Here is a 23,757-nt window from a genome sequence, read left to right as displayed (position 1 = left end):
GAGGCTCGGCGGGCGGGCGGCGCGTGGGGCCGCCGGTGTCGTACTGCGAGGGCTGCGTGGGCGCGGAGGGCCTGGGCGCTCCCCAGCTGCTGTGGGAGCGCCTCCGGGTCCCCGCGCGGAACCCTCACCAGGCAGAGGCTGGCCCATCCACCCAGCGCCTGGCGCCGGCCACGCAGGGGGTCCCGACCGCAGGAGCTCTCAACGCGAGGGTCTTCTGAGTTGCTCTTAACGCGAGGGTCTCCTTAGTTGCTCTCCCTCAGGCGGGCCGCATTCTCTTCTATTCCTGTATTTCTGAGGTTTTTTTTTTCTTTTCCATTTATAAACGAATAATGAGCTCGTTGAAAAACCTTGCCATCACTTACTGTATAATGTGTATATATACACACTCAACACAAATATATACGGATGATTATAAGTGATTTTTTATGTAGAGAGATAACTTTTCTAAGAAGTTGATGAATTACATTAAGGACACTAATGGATATTTTACTTGCATTTGTGGGATAGACTAGGCTAGGAAATATGTGTACATATACAGTCATGTGCCTCATAACAGCGGTAGTCCTGTAAGATTATAATGGAGTTGAAAAATTCCTGTTGCCTAGTGATGTCATAGTCAAGGCATTATGTGTTTGTGGTGATGCTGTTGTAAACTGTGCTGCCAGTCATAAAAGTTAGCACATACAATTACGTACAGTATATAGTACTTGATAATAATAGATGAGTATGTTACTTGCTTATGTATTTACTATACCATACTTTTTTTTTTTTTTTTTTTTGAGATGGAGTCTCGCTCTGTCACCCAGGCTGGAGTGCAGTGTGGCAGGATCTGGGCTCACTGCAAGCTCCGCCTCTCGGTTTCACGCCATTCTCCTGCCTCAGCCTCCAGAGTGGCTGGGACTACAGGCGTCCGCCACGACGCCCGGTTAATTTTTTGTAGTTTTAGTAGAGACGGGGTTTCACCGTATTAGCCGGGATGATCTCGGTCTCCTGACCTCGTGACCTGCCTTCCTTGGCCTCCCAAAGTGCTGGATTGCATATTCCAGAAGAAGGCATTGTTATCATAGGAGATGACAGTTCCAGGTGTTATTACCCCAGAGACCTAGTGGGACAAGATGCGGAGTTGAAAGACAGTGATATTGGTGATACTGATCCTGTCTAGGCCTAGGCTAATGTGTGTGTTTGTATCTTAGTTTATAATTAAAAAGTTTAAAAAGTAAAATAAAATTTTAAAATAGAACAATGCCTATACTAGTAGAATAAGGATATAAAGAAAAGAAATATTTCTGTACAGCTTATTGTACAGCTAAGTATTATTACAAAAGAGTAAGAAATAAAGTTTATAAAGTAAAAATGTTACAAGAAGTTATGATTTATTATTAAAAAATATTTTTGCATTTAAATGTTTTTATTTGTACCAAATTATGAGGTACATGAGAAATGTTGGTACATGTATCTAATGTGTAGTGACCAAATTACTGTACTTAGGTTGTCCATGACCTGAGTACAATATATTTGTATTAAGTATAGTCATTTTACTCCACTATCAAACACTGAATTTATTCCTTATATCTTACTGAGTCTTTGTATACTTAAGCCCACTTCCGTTCATCCTCCCCTTTCTTGCCATTCACTCTTTTTAGTCTCCGTTATCTATTTTTCCACTCTCTACCTTCATATATTATTCAAATTTTAAACTTAAATTTTATTCAAATTTTGTAGCTCCCACATATAAATGAGAACATGGCATTTGTCTTTTTGTGTCTGACTTAATTCACTTAATAACTTCCAGTTCCATCTATGTTACTGCAAATGATATGATTTCATTCTTTTTTATGGCTGAATAGTATTTCATTTTGTATATATGTACCACATTTTTTATCCATTCATCCATCAATGGACACTTAGGTTAATTCTGTATCTTTGCTTTTGTGAATACTGCTGCAATAAATGTGTGAATGCAGGTATTCCTTTTATATATTAATTTCTTTTACTTTGGGTAGATACTCAGTAGTGAATTGCTGAATTGAATGGTAATTGTATTTTTAGTTTTTTGAGAACTCTCCCTACTGCTTTCCATAGTGGCTGTACTAGTTTACATACCCAGTAACAGTGTATAAGAGTTCCCTTTTCTCCACATCCTTACCAACATCTGTTATTTTTTGACTTTGACTTTTTATTAATAGCCATTCTGACTGGGATAGGATGGTATCTCATTCTGGTTTTTGATTTGCATTTCTCTGATTAGTGGTGTTGAGCATTTTTTTCATATACCTATTGGCTGGTTACATGGCTTATTTTGAGAAATGTCTATGCATGTCCTTTGCATACTTTTTAATGGGATTGTTTGTGCTTTTCCTGTTGAATTGTTTCAGTTCCTTGTATATTATGGATCTTAGTTCCCTGTCAAATGAATAGTTTGCAATTTTTTTCTCCCATTCAACAGGCTGTTTTTTCAGTCTGTTGATTATTTGTTTTGCTGTGTAGAAACTTTCTAGTTTAAGTCCCATTTATCTATTTTTATTTTTATTGCCTGTGCTTTTGAGATCTTAGTCACAAATTATTTGCCTAGACCAATGCCCAGGAGAGTTTTCCCTAGTTTTGGATCTTACATTTAAGTCCTTAATCCATTTTGAGATGATATTTGTATGTAATAAGAGATAGTGGTCCACTTTCATTCTTCTGCATGTGGCTGTCCAGTTTTCCAGGCATCATTTATTGAAAAGGGTATGCTTTTTCCAATGTAGGTTCTTGTCAGTTTTGTTGCAAGTCAGTTGGCTATAAATATGTGGCTTTAATTCTTGGTTCTTTATTTGGTACAATTGGTCTGTGTGTCTCTTTTTATACCAATGCCATACAGTTTGGGTTATTATAGCTTTGCAGTATATTTTGGAGTCAGGTAATGTGATGCCTCCAGCTTTGTTCTTTTTACTCAGGATTTCGTTGACTGTTCAGGCTCTTTTTTGATTCCATATGAATTTGGGGGATTTTTTTTTTCTAATTCTGTTAAGAATGATATTGGTATTTTGATGGGAATTGCATTGAATCTGTAAATTGCTTTTGGCAATATGGTCATTTAAATGATATTAATTCTTCCTATCCATCAGCATGGGATGCTTTTTCATTAGTTTGTGTCATATTCAATTTCTTTCGTTAGTGTTTTATAGTTTTTTATGTAGAGATCTTTTACCTCTTTGGTTAAATTTATTTTTAGGTATTTTTCTTTTGTGGCTATTGAAAATTAGATTGCCGTCTTGATTTATTTCTTGGCTAGGTCATTATTAGTGTATAGAAATGCTACTGATTTTTGTACATTGATTTTGTATCCTGCAACTTTACTGAATTCATCTCTAAAATCTAAGCATTGTTTGGTGGAGTTTTTAGGTATTTCTAGATATAAAATCATATGATCAACAGAGAGGAACCATTTGATTTTCTTTTTTACCAATTTGGATGCCTTTTATATCTTGCTCTGGCCTGAATGTTCTAGCTAGGACTTCCAGTATGAGGTTGAATGAGAGTGGTGAAAGGGGACATCCTTATCTTGTTTCAGTTGTTATAGGAAAGGTTTTCAACTTTAATCCATTCAGTATGATGTTAGCTATGGGTCTATCCTATGTGCCTTTGTTTTTTTGAGGTATGTTCCTTTTATGCCTGGTTTGTTGAGAGTTTTTATCATGAAACGATGAATTTTGTCAAATGCTTGTTCTGCATTTATTGAGATTATCAAATGACTTTTGTCCTTCATTCTGTTGATGTGATGTATCATGTTTATTGATTTGCGTATATTAAACCATCCTTGCTCTCCTGACATAAATCCCACTTGATCATGGTGTATTTTTTTTTTTTTTTGATGTGCTGTTGGATTTGGTTTCCTAGTATTTTGCTGAGGAGTTTTGCATCTGTGTTCATCAGGGATATTGACCTCTTGTTTTCTTTTTTGTTGTTGTTGTGTTCTTGTGTATTACAGATACCACTAACATTGTTTACAGCCAAAGAAATCATGCAGAGACTACACTAATACCCACACGCAGACTCAAAGCCAAAGTACCATACCAGCCAGTACCATAGATACATCTTCAGGAAAAAGTCCTTCCCTATGAAAGTAAATTCAAAAATAGGAAGAAGTGACTGTTATACCAGATGCACAGATATTAGCATAAAAACATAAAAAACATGCAAAAACAAGGACATATGACACCTCTGAAGGAACACAGTAATCCTCCATCAGTAGATCTTAATAAAAAAATTGTCAAAATCTCAGACATGGAACTCAATATTGATTTTAAAGAATCTCAGTGACATACAAGAGGATTGTTAAAAAAAATACAAATAAATCAGAAGAATAATTTAGGGCATGAATGAGAAATTTCTTAAAGAGATAAGATTCTTTTGAAAAGAAACAAATAAAAATTCTGGAACTGAAGAATTTACTGAAGGAAATACAAAATACATTTGAAAGCTTCAACAATTGATTAAATCAGGTAGAAAAAAGAATCTCAGAACTTAAAGATAAGTGTTTTGAAATAATTCAGTCAGAAAAAAATAAAGAAGTATAAAAAAGAATAAGCAAAGCCTTCATAACGTTTGGGACAACATAAAGTGACAAAAGTTATGAATTATTGATATCCCCAAGGGCAAAGAGAAAAAGGATTAGAAAACCTGTTTTGCAAAATACTAGATAAAAATTTCCCAAGTCTAGCAAGAGATTTAGACATTCAGACACTAGAGGCTCTGTGATCCTCAGGCAGAAACAATGTGGAAAGATCCCTACGGCACATTATGATCAGACCATCTAAAGTCAAAGATAAAGAAAGAATCTTAAAAACACCAGGAGAAAAGAGCCTTGTCACCTATAAAGGAAACCCCATTAGATTACTATAGATTTCTCTGCAGAAACCTTACAGGCTAGAAAAGAATGAATGATATATTCAAAGTGCTAAAAGAAAAAATAATGCCAACTGAGAATATTATATCAGCTAAAGTGAAGTGAAGGAGAAATGGGAGTCATTCCTAGATAAATGCTGAAGGAATTCAGGATCACAAAATTGGTCCCCTAAGAAGTGCTCAAGGGAGTCTTAAACCTGAAAGTAAAAGGATGACATTTATCATCATGAACACACATGAAAGTATAAAACTCAGTGGTAAAGCAATCACACAAAGGAGGAAGGGAAAGGACTCAAATGATACCACGGCAGAAATCCGCCAAACCACAACAACAAAAAGAGAAAAATAAAGGAACAAAGAATATATAAAACAACCAAAAAACAATTCACAATATGACAGGAACAAAGCCTCACATGTCAATAATAACCTTCAACATAAGTGGATTAAATTATTCACTTAAAAGATACAGAATAGCTGAATGGATTTTTAAAAGGATTCAGCTATATGCTGCTTACAAGAAACTCACCTTATCAGTAACGACACATATAGATTGAAAGTAAAGGGATAGAAAAGGATATTCCATGCAAATGGAAACCAAAAGGGAGTAGGAGTAGCCATACTTAGATAAAACAGACTTTAAGTCAAGAATAGTAGAAAAGACAAGGTCATTATATAATGATAAAGGAATTAATCCAGCAGGAAGATACAACAGTTCTAAATATATGCAACCAACACTGGAACACCCATATTAATAAAGCAAATATTACTAGCTATAAAGACTGCCATACAATAATAGTAGGGGACTTCAATACCCCACTCTCAGTATTAGACAGATTATCTAGACAGAAAATCAAAAAAGAAACATTAGATTTGAACTGGACTTGAGACCAAATGAACTTAACAAACATTTACAGAACATTCTGTCCAACAACTGCAGAATATATATTCTCATTAGCACATGGAATATTCTCTAGGACAGACTAGATTATTAGGCCACAAAACAAGTCTCAACACATTTTTAAAAATAAAAATCAAGTATCTTTTTTTGACCACATTGGAATAAAACTAGAAAGTAATAAGAACAACTATGGAAACTATAAAAATACATGGAAATTTAACAACTTGCTCCTGAATGACCAGTGAGTCAATGAAGAAATTAAGACAGAAACAAAAAAAATTTTTGAAACAAATGAAAATGGAAACATAATATGCCAAAACCTGTGGAATATATCAAAATAAGTGCTAATGGGGTATTTTATAGCAATGAATACCTACATGAGAAAAAGTAGAAAGATTACTAATTAACAATCTACCGATGTACCTCAAGGAATTAGAAAAGCAAAGACAAATCAAACCCTAAATTAGTAGAAGAAAAGAAATAATGAAGATCAGATCTAAATGAAATAGTGACTAAAAAACATAAAGAGGATCAATGAAATGAAAAGTTGATCATTTGAAAAGAAATAAAATTGATAATTGATAAACCACAACCACCAGCAAGACAAACCAGAAAAGGAGAGAGAAAAGACCTAAATAAACAAAATGAGAAATGAAAAGGAGACACTACAACTGATACCAAAGAAACAAAGAATCATTAGAGATTATTATGAACAACTGCATGCCAAAAAAAAAAAAAAAAAAGGAAAACCTAGAAGAAACGGATAAATCCCTGGACATATACAACCTATTAAGATTGAACCATGAAGAAAGAGAGAACATCAATGAACTAATAGTAACAAGTTCAAAGCTGTAATAAAAAGTCCCCCATCAAAGAAAAGCCTGGGACCTGATGCCTTCACTGCTGAATTCTACCAAACATTTAAAGAATAACTAATACTAATCCTACTCCAATCCTTCAAGAAAAGTGAAGAGGAGGGAATACTTCCAACCTCATTCTACAAGGCTGGCATTACCCTGAAGCCCAAACCAGAGAAGGACACACAAAAAAGGAACTCTGTACACAAGTATCACTGATGAAGATAAATGCAGAAATTCTCAACAAAATTCTAGCAAAACGAATTCAACAACACATAAAAAAAATTATTCACCATGTTCAACTGAGATTCTTGCCAGGGATGTAAAGATGGTTCAACATACACAAATCAGTAAATGTGATACATCACATTAACAGAACCAGGAACAAAAATCACATGATTATTTGATTAGTTGTCAAAAAGCATTTTATAAAATTAAACATCCTTTTATGATAAACATCCTCATCAAAATGGGTATAGAAGGAACATACCACACTTACACTCTCCCAAGACTAAACCAGGAAGAAGTTGAATCCCTGAATAGACCAATAGCAGGCCCTGAAATTGAGGCAATAATTAATAGCCTACCAACCAAAAAAGTCCAGGACCAGACAGATTCGCAGCCGAATTCTACCAGAGATACAAGGAGGAATTGGTACCATTCCTTCTGAAACTATTCCAATCAATAGAAAAAGAGGGAATCCTCCCTAACTCATTTGATGAGGCCAACATCATCCTGATACGAAAGCCTTGCAGAGACACAACAAAGAAAGAGAATTTTAGACCAATATCCCTGATGAACATTGACGCAAAAATCTTCAATAAAATACTGGCAAACCGGATTCAGCAGCACATCAAAAAGCTTATCCACCATGATCAAGTGGGCTTCATCCCTGGGATGCAAGGCTGGTTCAACATTCGCAAATCAATAAACGTAATCCAGCACATAAACAGAACCAAAGACAAGAACCACACGATTATCTCAATAGATGCAGAAAAGGCTTTTGACAAAATTCAACAGCCCTTCATGCTAAAAACGCTCAATACATTCGGTATTGATGGAACGTACCTCAAAATAATAAGAGCTATTTATGACAAACCCACAGCCAATATCATACTGAATGGGCAAAAACTGGAAAAATTCCCTTTGAAAACTGGCACAAGACAGGGATGCCCTCTCTCACTACTCCTATTCAACATAGTGTTGAAAGTTCTGGCTAGGGCAATCAGGCAAGAGAAAGAAATAAAGGGTATTCAGTTAGGAAAAGGAGAAGTCAAATTGTCCGTGTTTGCAAATAACATGATTATATATTTAGAAAACCCCATTGTCTTAGCCCAATATCTCCTTAAGCTAAGCAACTTCAGCATAGTCTCAGGATACAAAATCAATGTGCAAAAATCATAAGTATTCTTATACACCAGTAACAGACAAACAACCAAATCATGAATGAATTCCCATTCACAATAGCTTCAAAGAGAATAAAATACCTAGGAATCCAACTTACAAGGGATGTAAAGGACCTCTTCAAGGAGAACTACAAACCACTGCTCAGTGAAATAAAAGAGGACACAAACAAATGGAAGAACATACCATGCTCATGGATAGGAAGAATCAATATTGTGAAAATGGCCATACTGCCCAAGGTAATTTATAGATTCAATGCCATCCCCATTAAGCTACCAACGACTTTCATCACAGAATTGGAAAAAACTGCTTTAAAGTTCATATGGAACCACAAAAGAGCCTGCATTGCCAAGACAATCCTAAAGTCAAAAGAACAAAGCTGGAGGCATCACGCTACTTGACTTCAAACTATACTACAAGGCCACAGTAACCAAAACAGCATGGTACTGGTACCAAAACAGAGATATAGACCAATGGAACAGAACAGAGCCCTCAGAAATAATACCACACATCTACAGCCATCTGATCTTTGAAAAACCTGAGAAAAACAAAAAATGGGGAAAGGATTCCCTATTTAATAAATGGTGCTGGGAAAATTGGCTAGCCATAAGTAGAAAGCTGAAACTGGATCCTTTCCTTACTCCTTATACGAAAATTAATTCAAGATGGATTAGAGACTTAAATGTTAGACATAAAACCATAAAAACCCTAGAAGAAACCCTAGGTAATACCATTCAGGACATAGGCATGGGCAAGGACTTCATGTCTAAAACACCAAAAGCAATGGCAACAAAAGCCAAAACTGACAAATGGGATCTAATTAAACTAAAGAGCTTCTGCACAGCAAAAGAAACTACCATCACAGTGAACAGGCAACCTATAGAATGGGAGAAAATTTTTGCAATCTACTCATCTGACAAAGGGCTGATATCCAGAACCTATAAAGAACTCAATCAAATTTACAAGAAGAAAACAAACAACCCCATCAAAAAGTGGGCAAATGATGTGAACAGATACTTCTCAAAAGAAGACATTCATACAGCCAACAGACACATGAAAAAATGCTCATCATCACTGGCCATCAGAGAAATGTAAATCAAAACCACAATGAGATACCATCTCATACCAGTTAGAATGGCAATCATTAAAAAATCAGGAAATAACAGGTGCTGGAGAGGATGTGGAGAAATAGGAACACTTTTACACTGTTGGTGGGACTGTAAACTAATTCAACCATTGTGGAAAACAGTGTGGCGATTCCTCAAGGATCTAGAACTAGAAATACCATTTGACCCAGCCATCTCATTACTGAGGATATACCCAAAGGATTATAAATCATGCTGTTATAAAGACACATGCACATATATGTTTATTGTGGCACTATTCACAATAGCAAAGACTTGGAATCAACCCAAATATCCATCAGTGACAGACTGGATTAAGAAAATGTGGCATGTATACTCCATGGAATACTATGCAGCCATAAGAAAGGATGAATTCATGTCCTTTGTAGGGACATGGATGCAGCTGGAAACCATCATTCTCAGCAAATGCTCGCAAGAATAGAAAACCAAACACCACATGTTCTCACTCATAGGTGGGAAATGAACAATGAGATCACTTGGACACAGGAAGGGGATCATCACACACCAGGTCCTATTGTGGGGGGGTGGGAAGGGATAGCATTAGGAGATATACCTAATGTAAATGACAAGTTAATGGGTGCAACACACCAACATGGCACATGTATACATATGTAACAAACCTACACATTGTGCACATGTACCCTAGAACTTAAAGTATAATATTAAAAAAAAAAAAGGAAAATGTGGTATGTATACAAAATGGAATACTATTCAGCCATTAAAAAGAACCCTGTTGTTTACAGCAATGTGAATGGAACTAGTGGCTATTATGCTAAGAGAAATAAGCCAAGCACAGAAAGATGGATATCACATGTTCTCACTCATATGTGGGAGCAAAAAAAATGACTCTCATGCAAATAGAGTAGAATGGTAGTTACCAGAGGCCAGGAAGGGGAGGGGGATAAATTGAAAAAGAGGAATAAATATATTTATTACCACTGAACTATACGTGTAAAAATGCTAAAGATGGTAAATTATATATGTATATTTTACCTCGTTAAAAAAGAAATAACAATTTTAAAAATAAAATACTTGACTGACAGTTATTTTCTTCTCAGCATTTTGAGGATATTAATTTATTGTCTTCTGGCATCTGTTGTCTCACAAGCCAGTTAAACAATACACTTTTAGTCTTTTTATTTTGACAGAGTAAGTAGAACCCTCAGATTCACTGGATTATACTCTAATCCTTTTCCCCTATACCTTGTCATCATAAATCTTGGCATGGCCCTTTTAAACTAATCAAAAAACAGCCAAGCGTGGTGGTTCATGCCTGTAATTCCAGCACTTTGGGAGGCCCAGGCGGGTGGATCACAAGGTCAGGAGATTGAGACCATCCTGGCTAACATGGTGAAACCCCGTCTCAACTAAAAATACACACACAAAAAAAATTAGCTGGGTTTGGTGGCGGGCGCCTGTTGTCCCAGCTGCTCGGGAGGCTGAGGCAGGACAATGGCGTGAACCTGGGAGGTGGAGCTTGTAGTGAGCTGAGATCGCGCCACTGCACTCCAGCCTGGGTGACAGAGCAAGACTCCATCTCAAAAAAAAAAAAAAAAAAAAAAAAAAAAACAGAACTAATCAGAAAACATGTTGAAGTAATAAACATCTGCAAACCCACTGTATAACACAAGACAGAATATTGAACAATATTTTTTATCTATGAACTTCTTTTATATGGTTTGGCTCAGTGTCCCCACCCACATCTCTTGTTGTATTGTATTTCTTTGTGTTGGAGGAGGGGCCTGGTGGGAGGTGACTAAATCATGGAGGCAGATGAATCCTTTGTCAAATAAATGTTAAATGTTATTTCAGTTGTCTGTTACTGTGTGACAAACCACCTTAAACTCTTGTAGCTTCAATTAACAACAGTTTCTCTTGATTCTAGACTGAGCTGAGTAGTTTTGCTGCTCCATATGGCATTGCACTCATTCAGCTGGCTGCATTCATTTGATGGCTGATCTGGGCTGAAGTGAAGAAAGCTTCACTTACATGGTGCTTTAGTGCTTTCTCACATACTATTCCATGTGGCTGACTTGGGTGGTCATGGTCATCTCAGGGTAGTCAGACTTCCCACATAGTGGATAGCTTTAAAAGGGAAAGTGAAAGCTGGCAGGTTTCTTAAGGGCTGGGCCTAGAACTGGCTAATATTATTTTCACAGTATTCTGTTGGTCAAAGGAATTCACTAAGACGAGCCCAGATTCAAAAAGAGGAGAAATAGACCCCACTTTTTGATTAGTGGAGTAGCATCCATGTATATCAATCAATTAATGGTGGTTATCTTTGGAGACTGTGTGTTACATATCTTTTGTAAATATCCCACAGTGTGCAGCTTGTCTTTTTATTTTCTTTAGAGTGAGGTTTAATAAATAAATTCCTAATTTTAATACAATTTAGTTTTTGGAATTTTATATTATATTCTTGTTTGTAAGTTATTCACTATCCCTAGATCAGAAAATTGTTCAGTTTTCAAGTTTTACTTCTCACATTTCAGTCACTCTGAAAAACCTTTTTTGTCCTTGTTTTGTTTGTATATTTGGTGTGAGTCAGGAAACGAATCTAATTTCATTTTTTTCCCCTTATGGCTTTTTTTTTCCTAGCTGGATTATTTTTCCACCTTATTTGATATGTCACTTGTTATATATCAATGTTTCATCTACTTTTTTTTTTTTGAGACAGAGTCTTGCTCTGTTGCCCAGGCTGGAGTGTAGTGGCACGATCTCGACTCACTGAACCCTCCGCCTCCCGGGTACAAGTGATTGTCCTGCCTCAGCCTCCTGAGTGACTGGGATTACAGGCATGCACCGCCACACCTGACTAATTTTTGTATTTTGAGTAGAGATGGGATTTTACCATGTTAGTCAGGCTGGTCTTGAACTCCCGACCTCAGGTGATCTGTTCTCTTTGGCTTCCCAAAGTGCTGGGATTACAGGCGTGAGCCACTGCTCCCAGCCTCATCTACATTTGGTACTGTTTCTGTGATTTCCATAATGTTATCTGTAAATTTCTGTGTTCCAGTACTATGCTGCCTCAGTTACTAAAGCTTTATTATTGTTCTACTATTAGACTCTCCTTCATGTTATTTTTTTCCCAGAAATGTCTTGGCTATTCCTGAGCTTTTATTCTTCTATATACATTTAATCATCTTGACAAGGTCTATCAAACAAACAAAAAAACTGTTGAGATTCTGATTGGAGTTATATTGACTGTAAAGAATTGATGTCTTTGTAAGTTTTTCTACTCAGTAATTTGCTCTTTTGATCCTCTCGATTGTAGGTTTATTTTCTATTTTTAAACATTTCTGCTCTAATCTTTAGTATTATTCTACTTTGGATTTATAAAGTTTTACTTTTTCTAACTTCTTAATTTGGATACTTAATTTAGATAGTATTTCTTGTTTTCTAGTGTAAGCATTTTATGGCTGTATATTTACCTATGAGTACCTCTTTAGCTGCATCTTACAAGTATTAATTTTAATATTGTAGCATTTGTTTCTTAATATTTTAAATTTTCTATCATTTCTTTTTTTGAAATGTGAGTTATTTAGACATGTGTTTCTTAATTTCCACATTTATGGGGTTTCATGATTCATCTATTTCTACTCTAATTGTATCGTGGTCATAGAATTTGGGCTATATGATGATAAATCATTTCAAATGTGTTGACTTACATTATGATCCAGTAGGTGGTTGATTTTCAAACTATGCCATATGTGCTTAAAATTATATGTATTCTCCACTTCTTGAGTTTTATATAATATATATGTTAAATCAAACTTTTAAATTGGGTTGTTAAAATCTGTATCCTTAATGTTTTTGTTTGTTTGTTAGTTTTGGCAGGAAAATGTTGGCCTGATTAACTGAAATAAGTTTGTTAAAATGTCTCATTATCATACTAGATTTATTTTTTCTCCCTATGGTTCTTTCAGTTTTTGCAATATGTATTATATGTTTACACATTTGCATTTCATATTTAGAAGCCATGTTGTTAAGTCCAAGTTCCAAACTCTTCTGTTTTATTTTCCGGGCGAAATGAAAATTTAGTCACTATGTAGTGATCCTCTTTCTATCTAGTGACTCTTTCTGCTTGAATATCTTTTTTTCTGATATAAATATAGCTATAATATTTTTATTTTCTTTAATAGTTGCCTGGTATATCTCTTTCCTGTACTTGCATCCTTGTTGTATCCTTATGTTTCAGAAATTTGTCTTTTGAATAGGGTATAACTGAACTTTCTTCTCAATTTTGATATTGTCCTTTTAGATAATTTAGTTCATTTATATTGATTATAATTAGTAATATGTTTCTATTTATTTCTGCCACTTTATTTTGTAGTTTCTCTTTTGTTCTGACTTTTCTGTTTATCTTTCTGTCTCCTCTTAGACTGGTTGCTTATATATTTATTTTTATTTCACCTCCCACCCCCAACTGTTAGCTTGAAATTTATGCATTCTATATATCCTTTAGTCATTACCATAAAAATTTTAAGATGCATCCTTATCAAAGCATAAGTTTAATCCATCTGTTTTTCTTCCCCCAGAAAATGCAAGTATCTGAAAACATTTTAGTTCTGATCATTCCCCCTCCTGACCTCTGCACTGTTATTGTTGGATAATTTAGTTCTATCTCACTTTTAATCCCATAATAATTATTGTTTTATGCAGTATTTGTTTAGCTTTACTCATGTATTACTTTTTTTGCTCATAATTTTTTCTTTCATCTGAGTCCTTCCACTTGGGATCATAGTACTTCTTTTTTGAAGTCCTTTAGGATAATTTTTATGTATGTTTATTTTATTTGCCTAGAAATGTCTTTATCTTGCCTTTATTCTTGAAACATATTTTTACCAGTTATAGAATTCCAAGTTGATGGTTATTTTTCCTTAGCACATTGAAAATATTGTATCATTTTCTTGGTTTAGATTTTACCGTCAAGAAGCCCATTCTTAGTCCAGTGATTTTCCAGCTTAAGTAATCTATCTCTAGTACCATTAGGATCTCCTCCTTGTCTTTGGCATTCTGCAGTTTCACTATGTTGGGGGAGTGTGTGTGTGTGTGTGTGTGTGTGTGTGTGTGTATGTATCCACATGTGGGTGCTCATGTGTATATATGTATGAACATATGTTCATTCTGCTTAGAATTTGTTGGACTTTGTGAAACTGAAGATTTATGTCTGGAAGATTATTCTCAGTCATTATGGTCCCCATTTCTCTCTCCTTCCAGACTCTTGATTCGTTTTGTCTGATTTATTACTTTATTCTCTGTAATAGTTAACCTGTCTTTTATTTTTTTAGATCTACTTGAACAAAATTAAGATTACTGTTTGGGAAAGTGAAGGAGGAAATGAATATTGTATGGGCAACCTATTAAAGTCAACCACAACTATCCTTTATTTTAAACTTTTTCTCATGTTTTTAATCCCTCTCTTATATAAACACATAGTTTGTTTTGCCTCTGATACTTTGGAAGGTTCATGCATTATTATTTTTCTTCAAGACTTGTAATATAATACATTATATTTCAACCTGTATTTTGTGAGCTATGTATTTTAGATAGCATCTATTGACTGCCCACTGCAAAATGAAGATATTAGAATGTAATTCATGAATTTACCTTTTATCCAATGTCTCCTACTCCCACATTTCCATTGTTTATGTTATAATTTTTGTTCTTCTTATGGATAATTTTACACTTTTTAATAACATATTTAAACTTCCGTTATTTTATTTATCAGCCTTAACCAGTCAGTGTCTGTTGACCTCTGTATCTGAAAGATGAGGAAAACAAATCACTTATGCTACCTACATTCCATCTACCTCCCTTTCCTCCCATCTTGATTTTGTTTTACTTGTACTATTACTTCAATACTCATATTTAGATTTTATTTACTATCTAAATATAAGTATAGAAATAAAATTTTGTTCTGTGTTCATAAGTCCCTTCATTGTTTTGACTTAGTTCTGTATTTAAATGAGTTTAATGCTGTTATTATTATTTTCTTTATTTACAAGTTGTCCTTTTTTAATGTCTGTGTTGGTGGGATCTAGTGTCATGTGCCTTTTACAAGAAAGTATTATGAGTGATATTTTTATTGAATTTTTCATGTTTTGAAATGGTTGTTATCTTCATGCTTAAATGAAAACTTGGCTCTGTGTAAAATTCTTAAGCTATTCTTTTTATTTCCCTTAGGAAATATTCTGGCATTTGAATGTTGCTGTGGAGAAGTGTGAGGTTAACTTGATGTTTTTTACTTGTCTGATATGAAAAAAGTAGCTCATTTAATTTTTTTTACAGTTTGGTTAGTAATGAGTTTGAGCAACCTTTCTTGTTTGTTGGATATTTGTTGGTAATGATGAGAGCATGAATATGTAAGTCACTCCAAAGTCAATGCTGAGGTTGGGGTTAGCATATACTCTCTTAAAGGAGTTGGCAAATGATGGCCTGTCAGCCACATCTGGCCTGCCACCTGTTTTTGTATGTTTACAAGCTAAGAATGGTTTTTACACATGAAAATTCACAACCACTTTAGTGATAGGTAACACTAACTTCGAATCCTAGTTAAGTGAGATGTTATCTTCCCCCAAAGAACACTATTTTTCTTACAGGCCTGTATTACAAAAAAAATACATAATTATTGTTATCACTTATTGAATTTCATCAATAAAACATTTGTGGCAATTTGTTTTCTCTTTTGTTATATGGTACCTATGTAATAGCCTCAATTTTGCCTTTTCACTCACAAAGTCTAAAATATTTATTCTTTGGCCCTTTTTATTTTATTTTTTTAAAACAGTCTCACTCAGTTGCCCAGGCTGGAGTGCAATGGTGTGATCTCAGCTCATGGCAACCTCTGCCTCCCAGGTTCCAGCGATTTGCCTGCCTCAGCCTCTCAAGTAGCTGGGATTACAGGCATGCACCACCACTCCTGGCTAATTTTTGTATTTTTAGTAGAGGCGGGGTTTTGCCATGTTGCCCAAGCTGGTCTCGAACTCCTGGCATCATATGATCCGCCCACCTTGGCCTCCCAAAGTGCTGGGATTACAGACCTTAGCCACTGCACCTGGCCACTTTGGTTCTTTTTCAAAAAAAGTTTACTGACTCTTGCTTTATTGCAAGTTCAGAATGGATTTGATTTAGGGATTTTTTTTTTTTTTTTTTAAATCCAGTGCAATCTACTTCCCTTAGGATCTGTTTCTTCGTCTTATCTCCAGTTATGGTCACAGTTGTATCCTTCAGTTGTTGGCTGCAGTGAATGATCCTTCTGTGGCCTTTCTTGGTATTCTTTGGGTCATGAGTAGGACTCTTTGTGCACCTTGAGTCTTGTCAATAGGTAGACTGTCCTACATTGATGTTATAGTTGTCAGCTTCATACCTACTGTGTAGATTTTTTTTTTTTATGAGACAGAGTCTCCCTCTGTCACCCAGGCTGGAGTGCATTGGCGCAATCTTGGCTCACTGCAAGCTCCGCCTCCCATGTTCACGCCATTCTCCTGCCTCAGCCTCCCGAGTAGCTGGGACTACGGGTGCCTGCCACCACGCCCGGCTAATTTTTTGTATTTTTAGTAGAGACGGGGTTTCACCGTGGGCTCAATCTCCTGACTTGTGATCCACCTGCCTCGGCCTCCCAAACTGCTGGGATTACAGGCGTGAGCCACTGCACCCCGCCGGCATTTCTATTCTAGTAAGAACTACTCTTTTTTTTTTTTTTTTTTTTTTTTTTTTTTTTTTTTTTTTTACGACGGAGTCTCGCTCTGCCGCCCAGGATGGAGTACAGTGGCCAGATCTCAATTCACTGCAAGCTCCGCCTCCCGGGTTCACGCCATTCTCCTGCCTCAGCCTCCCGAGTAGCTGGGACTACAGGCGCCTGCCACCTCGCCCGGCTAGTTTTCTGTATTTTTAGTAGAGAAGGGGTTTCACCGTGTTAGCCAGGATGGTCTCGATTTCCTGACCTCGTGATCCGCCCGTCTCGGCCTCCCAAAGTGCTGTGATTACAGGCTTGAGCCACCGCGCCCGGCTAGTAAGAACTACTCTTACCCCTGGCTTATTTCAGTCTTAGTTGATTTATCTGAAGCATATTCATTTGCCAGCTAAAACTTTTTCTATTCTCCATTGATTACAGTCTTTTTTTTTTTTATGTCAGTTCTTTATTATTACTTTACTATACATTTTTTTTTATTATTATACTTTAAGATCTAGGGTACATGTGCATAACGTGCAGGTTTGTTACATATGTATACTTGTGCCATGTTGGTGTGCTGCACCCATCAACTCGTCATTTACATCAGGTATAACTCCCAATGCAATCCCTCCCGCCGCCCCCCTCCCCGTGATAGGCCCTGGTGTGTGATGTTCCCCTTCCTGAGTCCAAGTGATCTGGTTGTTCAGTTCCCACCTATGAGTGAGAACATGCGGTGTTTGGTTTTCTGTTCTTGCCATAGTTTGCTGAGAATGATGGTTTCCAGCTGCATCCATGTCCCTACAAAGGACACAAACTCATCCTTTTTTATGGCTGCATAGTATTCCATGGTGTATATGTGCCACATTTTCTTAATCCAGTCTGTCACTGATGGACATTTGAGTTGATTCCAAGTCTTTGTTATTGTGAATAGTGCCGCAATAAACATACATGTGCATGTGTCTTTATAGCAGCATGATTTATAATCCTTTGGGTATATCCCCAGTAATGGGATGGCTGGGTCATATGGTACTTCTAGTTCTAGATCCTTGAGGAATCGCCATACTGTTTTCCATAATGGTTGAACTAGTTTACAATCCCACCAACAGTGTAAAAGTGTTCCTATTTCTCCACATCCTCTCCAGCACCTGTTGTTTCCTGACTTTTTAATGATTGCCATTCTAACTGGTGTGAGATGGTATCTCATTGTGGTTTTGATTTACATTTCTCTGACGGCCAGTGATGATGAGCATTTTTTCATGTGTTGTTGGCTGTATGAATGTCCTCTTTTGAGAAATGTCTGTTCATATCCTTTGCCCACTTTTTGATGGGGTTGTTTGTTTTTTTCTTGTAAATTTGTTTGAGTTCTTTGTAGGTTCTGGATATTAGCCCTTTGTCAGATGAGTAGATTGCAAAATTTTCTCCCATTCTATAGGTTGCCTGTTCACTGTGATGGTAGTTTCTTTTGCTGTGCAGAAGCTCTTTAGTTTAATTAGATCCCATTTGTCAATTTTGGCTTTTGTTGCCATTGCTTTTGGTGTTTTAGACATGAAGTCCTTGCCCTTGCCTATGCCCTGAATGGTATTACCTAGGTTTTCTTCTAGGGTTTTTATGGTATTAGGTCTAACATTTAAGTCTCTAATCCATCTTGAATTAATTTTCGTATAAGGAGTAAGGAAAGGATCCAGTTTCAGCTTTCTAGTTATGGCTAGCCAATTTTCCCAGCACCATTTATTAAATAGGGAATCCTTTCCCCATTTCTTGTTTTTGTCAGGTTTGTCAAAGATCAGATGGCTGTAGATGTGTGGTATTATTTCTGAGGACTGTGTTCTGTTCCATTGGTCTATATCTCTGTTTTGGTACCAGTACCATGCTGTTTTGGTTACTGTAGCCTTGTAGTATAGTTTGAAGTCAGGTAGCGTGATGCCTCCAGCTTTGTTCTTTTGACTTAGGATTGTCTTGGAGATGCGGGCTCTTTTTTGGTTCCATATGAACTTTAAAGCAGTTTTTTCCAATTCTGTGAAGAAACTCGTTGGTAGCTTGATGGGGATGGCATTGAATCTATAAATTACCTTGGGCAGTATGACCATTTTTCGCGATATTGATTCTTCCTATCCATGAGCATGGTATGTTCTTCCATTTGTTTATGTCCTCTTTTATTTCACTGAGCAGTGGTTTGTAGTTCTCCTTGAAGAGGTCCTTTACATCCCTTGTAAGTTGGATTCCTAGGTATTTTATTCTCTTTGAAGCAATTGTGAATTGAAGTTCATTCATGATTTGGCTCTCTGTTTGTCTGTTACTGGTGTATAAGAATGCTTGTGATTTTTGCACATCAATTTTGTATCCTGAGACTTTGCTGAAGTTTCTTGTCAGCTTAAGGAGATTTTGGGCTGAGACAATGGGTTTTTCTAAATATACAATCATGTCATCTGCAAACAGGGACAATTTGACTTCTTCTTTTCCTAACTGAATACCCTTGATTTCTTTCTCTTGCCTGATTGCCCTAGCCAGAACTTCCAACACTATGTTGAATAGGAGTGGTGAGAGAGGGCATCCCTGTCTTGTGCCAGTTTTCAAAGGGAATTTTTCCAGTTTTTGCCCATTCAGTATGATATTGGCTGTGGGTTTGTCATAAATAGCTCTTATGATTTTGAGATACGTTCCATCAATACCAAATTTATTGAGAGTTTTTAGCATGAAGGGCTGTTGAATTTTTTTCCAGTCTTAAATTTTTACCTTTAATTCTTCAGTTATGGCGCATGGCCATGTAGCACATCAACTTTATTTAAAGACTTTCTGTATCTTGTTAGATTTCCCTCAGTAATCAGAAAGAAACTCACCTTTTTATATTTCATTACCAACTCCCTTTTGTTCTATTCTATCTGAAGAATGCTGGTAATATATGGATGTGGCCTTTTAGTGCTTAGTGAATGGTGAAATTAGTTCATCAACTTCAGCTACCACTTCTGATGACTTTCGTAAGTTCTTTTTGATAATTTCCCCTAAGAAAATAATCTTAAAACTTACCATTATCTTTAGCATGCTATTTAATGTAAACTAAAATTGTATGTACATAAACCAATGCATGTAAGATGGAAAAAAATTGCCATAGAAAGGAAGTTAGACAATATAGAGATTGCCCTGAGAAAGCTAACTAGCTTTGTGAAGGGTTTGGAAATTATACTGTATATAAGAAACAAAGGCAGTCAGGATATTATATTAAGCCTATTGAGAAGCTGGGAACTATATATGCCATTTTGAATACCAATAGTCATAGTTGTCAGATTGTATTGTATATTAAAGATAATAATGTGAATTTTTTTTACAGCCAGTTACTTTGTAGTTTCACTCAGAAAAACATATGGAGACATTTATACCCATTGATTTGACAACTGAAAATCAAGAGATGGACAAGGAGGAAACCAACACAAAACCAAGGTAAAAATAAGATAAAATATAATGAGAGTTTTTTCTAAAGTAAGATTTCAGCAGTGTATGGCTGGTGGTAAGCCATTCTGACAGTGAAATACTTAAAATATATCAGAATTTACTGATGATTCTAGAGTTTAGAAAAACCTTAGTTTCTCAGGGAGTATTTTCTAACAAGATAGGCAAGTTAACACTGGTTGTTGGCTCCTTCCCCCAGACCAACCTTGGATATGCCAAAACAGTGAGAAGGAGGTTGTTGGATATGAGAAATTAACCAACAACTGAGAAATCCTAGGAAAGCAAAAGGCATCATTTGTAATAGTATTGAAAAATAGGTACATTAGATACATAAATACTTTTTTGTTTTTTGAGACAGAGTCTCGCTCTGTCACCTAGACTGGAATACAGTGGCATGATCTTGGCTCACAGTAACCTCTGCCTCCCAGGTTCAAGTGATTCTCCAACCTCAGCCTCCCTAGTAGCTAGGATTACAGGCACCCACCACCACACCTGGCTAATTTTTTTTGTAGTTTTAGTAGAGAAGGGGTTTCACTATTTTGGCCAGGCTGGTCTTGAACTCCTGACCTCATGATCCACCCACCTCGGCCTCCCAAATAAATACTATTTTTTTAAATGATGTAATTATGCCCTTTATGAAAAAATTATAAAGTTTAATTCAGAATTCAACAAAATTTATATAGAAAAGCAAAGGGTCAAGAATATGTAAAACACTCCTTAAAAAGAAAATCTGATAATCTTGACCTACAACTCTTAAAACTTATTATGAAGCTATCATAATTAAGGAGTGTGCTGTAGAAACAAGGATACACAAATAAAGAATAAAGAACCCAAGAACAGACCATTGTATTCATTTTAAGTGAACATAGACTTGGCGTTATAGGTTAGTGAAGATTAAGTGGGCATGTTCAATAATGGTGCTGTGACAATTGTATATCCTTATTGGCTGGGGGCAGGGGAAGAAATGGAGCCTGTCTCTTATAATATACCCAAAAGTCAAGGATTTAAGGACTTAATGTATTAATTAAAAGACTTGTAAAAGGTAGAACTTTATGTTAGGAAAACATATAAGCTCATTTTGTCATTACCTTGGACTGAGGAAAGATTTCTTAAGAAGTCATAAACAATACAAACCATAAAGGAAAATGCAGATAAATTATATTAAAATTAGTAACTTCTGTTTATAAAGACATCAAGAAAGTGAAAAGATAATTCCAAATGAGAGATATAAAGTGACAAAAGATTGCTGCTCAAAATGTGTAAATAACTACTACACATTGTTTACAAAATGGCAAAAAATTCAGTACCAAAAAAAAAAAAAAAAAGGTGGGGAGGACAACAGATATAGATAGACATTTTAATGAAGAGGAAAATTTTCAAGATGTTTATAAACAAAGTGGGAACTCAAAACGCTCAAAGGAAAAGGATTTAAGAATAATACCTAATAAGCGATCTATCAATAAGTTCAAAGACATTGTGCTTTCTTTGTCATAGAAAAGAAATATTACCTTCTTAATGATTTGATTAAGTATTTTTCTTTAATATACCAATAGATAAAGTACTTTTTTTCCCTTAACAGTACATATAAGACTTTACAGAACCTAGAATTTTCTCTGCTTTATAAAACTGTGATCTATAATATAAGTCGATTGTAGGCAGTAATTTTGGATTCTGTTCTTATGAAAAAGTTTTTCCAACAGTAGAGAGTTGGCCAATGTCCTGTGAAAAAAAAGGAAGGCAATATATGGGTATGAAATTTCAGAAAATTGTGTTCTAACTTCACTCTGTTTAATTGGGTAACAGTTCTTATCTTCTAAAATGAGAGCAAGATTCACAAGGCCCTAACACCAGTTAGACCTATTTAAAATCTAACTAGACTCTCCATGTAAATGTTGCAGATCTTTTTCAAAGTGCCTATCAAAAATATTTGAGTGAATAGATATTATATTGTATTGTAAAGTCAGAATAAATATTTAATCTTTCAGTTATGGAGAATGTTAATCATAGTATTTATTAAACCTAAGAAGCTGTTTTAATTATAAATGTGAAATTGTAGGTAATATGCTAATAGCTCAGTATTTTGTTGGTGTGATTTTTCCATTTATTTTCTTAGAATTGTTTTCTTTGTCATTTAGACTTTTAAAATATGAAGAGAAAAAACATGAATATATAAAACCATTAGAGACTCAACCAACTGAAATAGCAGAAAAGGAATTGGAATATAAAACAGTTAAAGCGTTCACTGAATCTTTGAAGTCAGAGAAAACAGAAGGTATTTTTCAAGATTACTATTTAGGCATGTTGGTTTATATTTTAGTTTATGGAAATTGAAATAAATTTTTCATAGCATTAAATTAAGGAAACAAGTGAAACATATTGAAATATTAGTGTCTACTTTCAAAATATAAAGTTGGGTATTTTACTCACTTCATTAGTCATAGCAGTTAGCAGTGTCTTCAAATACAAAGCTTGCTCTTCAACGGGAACATAATCTAACTATTCATAATAATAATAAAAGTAACAGGAATATTACTAATACCAGTGAAATGTCAGAATATCTGATATGTCTATAGCACTTTACAGTTTCCATCACTTTTTCATGCATATCATGTCATTTTTTTGAGGTACAGACCTTACAGGAGGGTCACGGTTCTCCTAAGTCCCCAGTGCCTCTGACTGTGTTGTGACCTCCTTTATTGCTCTTACCTACTAGTATCTAATTACTCCCTCACATATTTCCATTTTTTAAGTCTTCTTTCCTTCCTCACTCAAATTCTACCATTTCCAGGATTTTATTTTATTTTATTTTATTTTATTTATTTATTTATTTATTTTTTGAGACGGAGTCTCGCTCTGTCGCCCAGGCTGGAGTGCAGTGGCCGGATCTCAGCTCACTGCAAGCTCCGCCTCCCGGGTTCACGCCATTCTCCTGCCTCAGCCTCCCAAGTAGCTGGGACTACAGGCACCCGCCGCCTTGCCCGGCTAGTTTTTTGTATTTTTTTAGTAGAGACGGGGTTTCACCGTGTTAGCCAGGATGGTCTCGATCTCCTGACCTCGTGATCCGCCCGTCTCGGCCTCCCAAAGTGCTGGGATTACAGGCTTGAGCCACCGCGCCCAGCCTTGATTTTATTTTTTACCACAACTTCCTTTCTCATCCAACACTTTTATGTCCTCACTTTTATAAGCTTTCAGCCCCATTTATGGTGCTTGTGTGGGGAAAACTGTACCTCCTCTCCCTTGAAGTAAATCCTACCAGCTCATTTTGGAGCTCTGCTTCTGCCATTTCCTCAGGAAATTGGGGTCCATCAGATATGTTCTCTGATGTCTTTTTTTCTCCTGGCTCTTTTTCTGTCAGCACATAAACAAGCTACATGCTTAAACACCTTAAACAAAACAACCCAGAAACATCTTTGGTTCTGTATTGCCTTCTCACAGTTATCAGGATTC

General features: G+C 35.8%; 1 protein-coding gene across 15 annotated transcripts in view; it reads left to right on the top strand.

Annotated features, from left to right (window-relative positions):
- DNAH14 (dynein axonemal heavy chain 14) overlaps positions 1–23,757 on the top strand; it is a 506,458-nt gene that overhangs the window by 236 nt on the left and 482,465 nt on the right. For 14 of the 15 annotated variants that reach the window (XM_050760224.1, XM_050760215.1, XM_050760207.1 and 11 more), the window contains exons 2-3: positions 20,192–20,301; positions 22,446–22,582. In XM_050760224.1, coding sequence (XP_050616181.1) covers positions 20,225–20,301; positions 22,446–22,582 — 214 coding nt within the window. In that variant the 5' untranslated portion in view covers positions 20,192–20,224. Of the gene's footprint in view, positions 1–816; positions 1,175–20,191; positions 20,302–22,445; positions 22,583–23,757 lie in introns of those variants that run through there. The other variant, XM_050760305.1, reaches the window with a different exon arrangement.

The sequence above is a fragment of the Macaca thibetana genome, chromosome 1, assembly GCF_024542745.1.
Source record: "Macaca thibetana thibetana isolate TM-01 chromosome 1, ASM2454274v1, whole genome shotgun sequence".
In the NCBI taxonomy this organism is placed as follows: Eukaryota; Metazoa; Chordata; class Mammalia; order Primates; family Cercopithecidae; genus Macaca; species Macaca thibetana.
This window is presented reverse-complemented; position numbering and strand designations above follow the sequence as displayed.